General features: G+C 37.9%; 1 protein-coding gene across 4 annotated transcripts in view; it reads right to left on the bottom strand.

The window, feature by feature from the left end:
* The window catches only part of kn (EBF transcription factor knot), a 71907-nt gene continuing 64175 nt past the window's right edge, over positions 1 to 7732 (bottom strand). The window contains exons 10-16 of one of the 4 annotated variants that reach the window (XM_066390481.1): positions 6129 to 6283; positions 5947 to 6073; positions 5803 to 5891; positions 5572 to 5746; positions 2619 to 2825; positions 2013 to 2185; positions 1 to 1205 (exon numbers count right to left, since the gene is read on the bottom strand). In XM_066390481.1, coding sequence (XP_066246578.1) covers positions 2019 to 2185; positions 2619 to 2825; positions 5572 to 5746; positions 5803 to 5891; positions 5947 to 6073; positions 6129 to 6283 — 920 coding nt within the window. In that variant the 3' untranslated portion in view covers positions 1 to 1205; positions 2013 to 2018. Of the gene's footprint in view, positions 1206 to 2012; positions 2186 to 2618; positions 2840 to 5556; positions 5747 to 5802; positions 5892 to 5946; positions 6074 to 6128; positions 6314 to 7732 lie in introns of those variants that run through there. The other 3 variants (XM_066390484.1, XM_066390482.1, XM_066390483.1) reach the window with 3 other exon arrangements.

Here is a 7732-nt window from a genome sequence, read left to right as displayed (position 1 = left end):
TTATGGTCATAAAAATTATTTATATTACATTTGAGTAAAGAAATTGTTTACAAATACAACAAGAAAATAAATAAATTTGTACAGGGTGGGAGAATAAAATTTAAAAGAAATAACAACGAAATTTAAGTACAGTAAAGAGTATTAATAAGGTTTTAAGTTGAGAATTATTTACAAATTATATTATACCTATTTAGGAAATTCGTCAAAAACATAAATAAATAGAGCAGAATTGATACGAAAAATGATTGAGAAAACTAGAAATTTGTTTTTCGTATACTTACTATAGGTCTTATTCTAACTTACTACCGCCAAAAATAGAGAAATAACTTTTACGTAATAATAGGATTTCTATAGGTATTTAAAACTTCTATGAGACTTTTAAATAATGATATTGAAATAGGGCAGAATATTCCAGTAATTTCAGTGTTACATCACTAAGGGATGATCATTGGCAAAAACCTCAAGTCCACGTTGAAATATCAGAGGCGTATATTGAATAAATTCAGCAGCAGCAGGGAATGGCTTAATCAACAACCTAAGTTTACGGTTTCCGCTAACTGCGAGGCTTTTTTTAATGGTCAGCCATTACTAACACTGTCCTTTCTGCTAAAATCACTAATGATATGGCACTTGTACAAAATATGCGACTCGTTGTTCTTAAACCCTATGTGATTCTCTCTTCGTATAATACCTAATGCTATTATGCTCTGTACAGGAATTAGAAAAAAGTCAAAAAGACTGATCTATAATACATTATATACAGGTTATACTATGTTTTAGAATCCCAGCTTTAAGCGATATGTATACTTTCAAGTGTTTGTTTTCATCGTAAGATATGCATTTGAAATTAGATGTAATAGAGGAAATATGTACAATCCATGAAATTTTACTTTAACTTCTAAGATTAGTCTTTGGTGAAAATTTATGTATAGTAAAATTGCACAGAGGTTGGGAATAGCAATGGAGAATATTTCTTAATAAATAAATAATCTATTTTCCTGGAGAAATTTACAGAATTTACATTAGTTTAACAATAGTCGAATGCTACACACTTCCAGCAGCAGCGGCAACAGCAGCAGCAACAATGGCAACATCTTGTTATTTCGTAGGGCCTACAAGGGCCGGAGATACATACGATTGGGTATTGCACGTGGGGAGGGCGAAGGGGTTCATTGACGCAAAGGGTGAAGACACGAGGGACATTCCTAAAGCAAGAAAATTTAGTTTTAGAAATAACAAAAGCAAAAAAAAGTTATTGCTGTAAAATAGAATACACCTGCAGAGTGATTTTTTATATTAAGGCAATCCTGGCGAATTTACCACGATAGATAAAGGCAAACTTTAAATGGTAGAACTCCTCTTAAATCGCCAGAAAACGTTAAAGGTAAAAAAATCATATTGTAGTAAGTCGTTTACAGGGTCTCGCAGTTGAGCGACCGCAGGTACGTGGGAACGTGACTTATCCCTGCAATCTCCCAAAAAAAAAAAAATCGGGAGCTAAATTGTCATAGTTAAATAAACTAGGGAAACTTCTGAACTTTCCGTGGAAATACAACTGTCACGTATTAAAGTCAGGTCTGGAAGAATACAGTTTTAGCTCGACTTGAAAAGTTGAGTTAGATTTTGATTCTAGAATAGAACACGTGGAAACATGGCATTGCCATGGACATGAGAGGTAAACCTCAGGACTCTGAGGCCAAGTTACATAACCATGGTTTAAGAGCCGGTTTAGTTGAGCTAGACTGGTGTTTGAACCAATCTGTAGACCAAGCGTCACAAATGAAATTAATTTGATAGGGACGCTATTTTTTGGGGGTGACTCCAGTACCAGCTCTGGGTCAGCTAAACTGACTTTTGAAGCATGAACTGGGTCTAAATAAGTCAGATGTTTGGTGCCGGCGTATAGCCAACAAGTTGCGCGGCAGAGAGACAGATGGGGATATGCGTTTTATCTCAATCGGTTTTGAAGATATTAAAATTCTAATAATTGAAAAAAAAAAAGGAATACTAACAGTTATTTATTGCACCGCTAAATGGTGCCACCCTGTAACGCTCTGGTGATGGAAGAGTGCCGGGGTGGACGGGTAGGGCGGCGGAGACTCTGACCCCTTTAAAACCGGTGCGAAAGCGCTTTTTTCCTTGTCGGTACCGGAGGCGTGCGTGCTTTTATAATACTCAGTGCAGGCTAAAAAGCAAAAAAAATTCCATCAGTCAGCAAAACCAAGAAAATTTCTAAAACTATAACAGGAAAAAATGTAGTTTTAGGACCAAATTTTTATATTCCTGTCAATTTGTCTGTGAATTATGTCCCAGCTAGCAAAAACAGATCATTAAGAATTTGGCTCTAAAGGTCCAAAGGGTGCATAAAATAGTTCAAGGCTGGTAATGCGCACCCCTTACCGGTATCGCGTTTTTATAAGGGGCTCACATATGGTGTACGATAATACGTCTTTTTGAGGGATGAATGATAAAGGGCACTTCACCTTCATCCACCCCAATGCCGACCATTGTCGGGGGTAATGAAAAGACACTTGCAGATCGTGATAAAGATAAATATAAATAGGGTTTTGCTCTAGCTCCATATGGGGCACAAACTTGCGCGGACCGCAAATACTTACGGGGTGCTGAATTGAATAATCCCCCTGACGGACTTGCCGGCAACATGTTGCCCATGGTGCTGGTGGGGGTGGAGGCGCCGTAGCCGTTCATCTGGCTGCCGCCCCCTCCGTAAGAGCCACCGTTGGAAGAATGGGGAGTAGAGGCGTTGGAGCAGTAACCCCCACCCCTGGGACTGACGCTGCTGCTCTGAGTCCGCGCATACTCATCTAGAAGAAAAACCCTACAGGTAAAAATTGGTATCAGTAAAATGCTATGGCACGATACCAAAGAAGTTTAGTAGGTACTTAATAAGGGAGAGACTAAAGAAAATGGAAATATTCTTGAAGGGGAAGATTTGAAGGGTCAAGAATAAACATGAGAAAATACGCGGTAAGGCATGCCCCACAAATATATCACGCACTTAAAAAAATATAATAGGCTGATTAATTGGAAAGCGTGAAAGTGAAAGTATCATTTAGCATCTTTCAGACTCTCAATTTCAGTGCATGATGCATGTTATTAGCTGATGACGCAGGAAGAATTTGATTAGCGTCTAAAAACTAGGATGGTTTAGTACTTATATTAGGACCAGAAAGACTTTTATGAATGAAAAATTCATATTAAAATTATCGTTTTTCATGAATTCTTACAAAAGGCGGAATACGCCATCCCATGACCATACCCATAAAAGATTCAATACCCCCAGTGATATAACTGGCTTATTAGCAGGTAACAGAATTGTTTCAATTGAAAATTTTAATTGACACTCTATATATATCCTAAAGCTACATCTACAATATTTGTCAGCAATGTCTTAGAATGAATTTGATTTGCTTGCTTCAATGAATAACAGCACAGATTCCACATACGCACTACCCCCCGTCCCCTGCAAATCTTATAAGTTGTTCACTTGGTTCTCTACTTAGTTCTAATTTTCAGGATAAAATCCCCTATTTTCACATACAGTGTAGAAGTTATGGATGGAACAGTCCATATAACTAAGATGCCGAACATATGTGGCCAAAATCCTTGGATAGGTCGATTTTTATTTTTTCTTGCGGTTTTTTAATGGTAGATTCATGTATACAGGGTAGTTCAAAAATCAGGTACGATCAGCAACTTTGTTTTTTCAAATGGAAACACCTATTTTTTATTTCATTTTTGAATTCTACGCAAAATTCTAAGTGTGTTTCATGTGCCATGTTCTATACCTAAACGCAACAGGTCTCGAGAAATTTACAATTGAACATTGGCGACGTTGTTTATTTACAGTGTGTCCTAAAAAATTTCTGATCAAGTAGGACACGGAATTATTTAAGCGCGAACCCGCATGTCTTTTTTTATTGTTAATTTTTGTTCAGTTTCAGTGTATGTCAAGTAGTGTTCTTCGTTGCTTTTGATTTATTGCAAAATGGTTCGTCATTTGACAAAAAAACAGAGAATCGAAATTCTGATTATGAAAGGACGTGGAGATAGACAACGTACACATCGAGAAGTATGTGTTTTATTTAACAATAAATATCCAGATGATGGTCCTTTAGTGCACTCCACAGTTTCTAAAATTTTAAATAACTTTTTTTAACTAGGACATGTTAGAGACAATTTACAGTACCGGTCTGAAATACCTGAAGAAAAGCAATTAAACGTTTTATTGCAGCTATAAGAAAATCCGCATAATACCTCGCGAGCAGTGGCTGTTAATAATGACATCAGCCACACTTCTGTTCTGTAATAATTGAACTTATAAATGGCATCCGTACAAATTACCACGAGTTGGTTGGTCCATGAGTTAAATGCAGATGATCCTGATCGTAGAGTTGAATTCTGTGCTAACATGATGCAGAAGTGCAATACTGATGCTACGATCGTTCTTTTGTCAACCGTATTATCTTTTCTGATGAAACCACCTTTACACTTAACGGTACAACCAATAGACAAAACTGTCGCTATTGGGCGCCCCAGAACCCTTATTGGATGATAGAAGCCCACGCTCAATTTCCAAAAAAGGTACATGTTTGGATCGGAATAGTTGGCAACAGAATTTTAGGACTCTATTTCATTGACGGAACATTAACGGGTGAAAAGTATTTAGAATTGCTCATAGATCTTGTTACTGTTCTTATCGAGCTATATCTAAATAAGAATCATCCTGATGTCCCCAGTGATACTTTATGGTTTCAACATGATGAAGCACCCCCTCATTACCACGTCGATGTTAGGACTTATTTAAACGGCATTTTTCCTGAACGCTGGATTGGGGGACGAGAGGTAATTGAATGGCCGGCACGATCACCTGACCTCACGCCTTTAGATTACTTTCTATAGAGTTATCTTAAGAGTAAGGTATACTTTAACCAACCAGCAATTATCGAAGCCTTAAAAGAAAGAATCCGTAATGAAATAAGAACAATTACCCCAGCAATGCTTCAAAATGTCAAATTGGAGTTCATTCATCGTCTTGCTTACTGTCAAGAAGTAAGTGGGATCCAATATGAACATTTAATTTAATTGTTGCTTGTTGTTTTATTTTGTATTAGATCGGTTCTTTTTAGAACCAAAGAAATTTTAAAAATTTAGTTTTTGATATGTTCAATTGTAAATTTCCCGAAATCTGTTGCGTTTAGGTATAGGACATGGCACATAAAACCCACTTAAAATTTTGCGTAGAATTCAAAAATGAAATAAAAAATAGGTGTTTCCAGTTGAAAAAACAAAGTTGGTGGTTGTACCTGATTTTTGGACTACCCTGTATACATGAATTTACTATAAAAAAAACCACAAGAAAAAATAAAAATCGATGTGTCCGAGGATTTTGGTCGCATGTTTGGCATCTTAATTATATGAATTGTTCCATCTAAAACTTCCACACTGCTTATTCACCGGGTTAATAAAGTTATGACGCATATATTTTGAGGGTGATATCGAAAATAATCAAAATAAGGAGGGACTGAATCGAACCTTCCGTCCACTGACCATTTCCGGTGTCCTGTACACTGACGGCCAATTGGCCGGTGTACGCGTTGAACGAAGTCGGCATTCCATTATTGCCCATAGTGGGAGACCTCGGTGCAGATAAGGATAGCTGATTGTTCCTTTGCATGGAATATAGTGCTTCTGCTAAATCTGCTGCTCTCTTCAGGATAATTTCCTAAAATTTCTCAACGTTGTTTCACAGAAATCATAACGTAAACCCAAAAAGATTACCTTAGGAAGCTTCTCCGGATCACCAGGATGGCGAGGAATGAGCTTTTGTAGCCTCTGGAAGCCGTAGTCTATCGTTGGTTCGTTTAGAGCTGTATATTTTGTTCATTACACAACAGGCAGTGCTCATATTAAAAAAATACTTACAGACGTAAACAAACCTTCCAGGAGCTCCTTTGCAGAACTGTTTTGATTTATAAGATAACGTGACTTCAACTACTCCAGGTATATGACGAGGTGGTGTCTGAACTCGTATCGCATGTGGCGTTATCAGCTATAAAGAAAATATTGCAGTTTTCTGTTCTTTTCAAGAAATGTTGGAACAGTACCTCACTCCAGACTAACATCGTTCCGAAAACCACTTGGAGGCCGTCGAAGAAATTGTCCCCAACGATAATTACGGTAGATCCTCCTGCTGTCCATCCTTCACTGGGACTGATGGCTTTGATGCAGGGGGTCGCCACGGGCAGAGGAGGATAGAGTCCTGGAAATTGACCTGCTTCCATGAAAAACACTGGCTTAAGATTAGCAGGAAATCAGTGGAGGTGGTTGAAGAAATTCATTTCAAGTAATGGTTTAATTGTTATTGATAGGTGAGCATAACGAAAAGTGTATGAAATTTGCAGTGGCAGGCAGTTCTGTCCGCGTCTCGGTGATTAAATCTACTCGAGCGAGGGGCATAATTTGAAATTCTTGTAAATTCAAAAGCGTACGGTCTAGAAAGACTGTTTTTTAGCCGAAGCAGTCTTGTAGGTGCACATTTCAATATGGGATATTGTGAGGTTAATCCAAAAGTATACAGGATGTTTCAGAACTATGGGATCAAACTTCTAGGGATTGTTCAGTGCAACAATAGAAAATATCTGAGTATGAGCACCCATGTCAGCAAATATCTCCCCAAGACGCTACGGCCTTAAGATGCTTTAAGAGAGTTATATGCAAAAATGTTTTTATCGAGTTTTCATACGTTTCATTTTAATTTATTTGTACAAAATAATAACTACAGTAATTATCCAAAATGTCGTCCATTAACTTCATTGCCCCTGTTTAAACGACTTATATGGTTTCTGCTAAAAATTTGATAATCATTTTGAACCTCTTCAAATAACGCAGTGATTCGTCGAATTAGGTCCTCCGGTGTTTCCACTAGCGTTTTATAAATCAGAGACTTTACATGTCTCCACAAAAAGAAACCTAAATGTGTTAGATCGAGTGACCTAGGAGGCCACGGAACTGGACCATCTCTCTCGATCCAATGTTGTCTGAATTAATAATTTAAATACTGACGGACTTGAACAGAAAAGTGTGCAGGCGCACCATCATGGTGCAGCCACATTTGCTCTCCCACGTTTAATGGGACGTTTTCAAGAAGTTCCGGCAGGACGTCTTGTAAAAAACGCCTGTAGATAGACCCCATTAAACGATTGGACAGCAGGTATGGCCTAACCAAATGGTCATCAACAATACCGATCCACACGTTAACAAACCAACGTTGCTGATGACCAAAAGTTGTATGTAATACCCGTCAAACAGAAATGTAAGTTGTACTCATACCTTGAGCAACTTGACGGGTCGTCATCGAAGGTTCATCTGCAATTTGGTAAAGAACCTCTTCCTCAAAATGGACCGTTCTTACTGTTCTTTCTGTACCAGTATTGTGAATGTTAGGTTTGAAAGTACCAGTCTTGGTAAGTCGTCGATGAATTGCAACAAACTTTTTGTAGCCACGATGTTACTTTGCAGGATAGCGTTCTTGATAAGGCCGTAGCATCTTAGAGAGATATTTGAGGATATGGGTTCTTATATTTAGAAGTTTTCTATTATTGCACTGAACAATCCCTGGAAGTTTGTCCCTATAGTTCTGAAAGACCCTGTATAGAAACAGGCACGTGTTCGCTGACGTTAAGTAGGTTGCTAATCTAGTAAAAAGACG

The sequence above is a fragment of the Euwallacea similis genome, chromosome 5 (assembly GCF_039881205.1).
Source record: "Euwallacea similis isolate ESF13 chromosome 5, ESF131.1, whole genome shotgun sequence".
NCBI classification, from domain to species: Eukaryota; Metazoa; Arthropoda; class Insecta; order Coleoptera; family Curculionidae; genus Euwallacea; species Euwallacea similis.
This window is presented reverse-complemented; position numbering and strand designations above follow the sequence as displayed.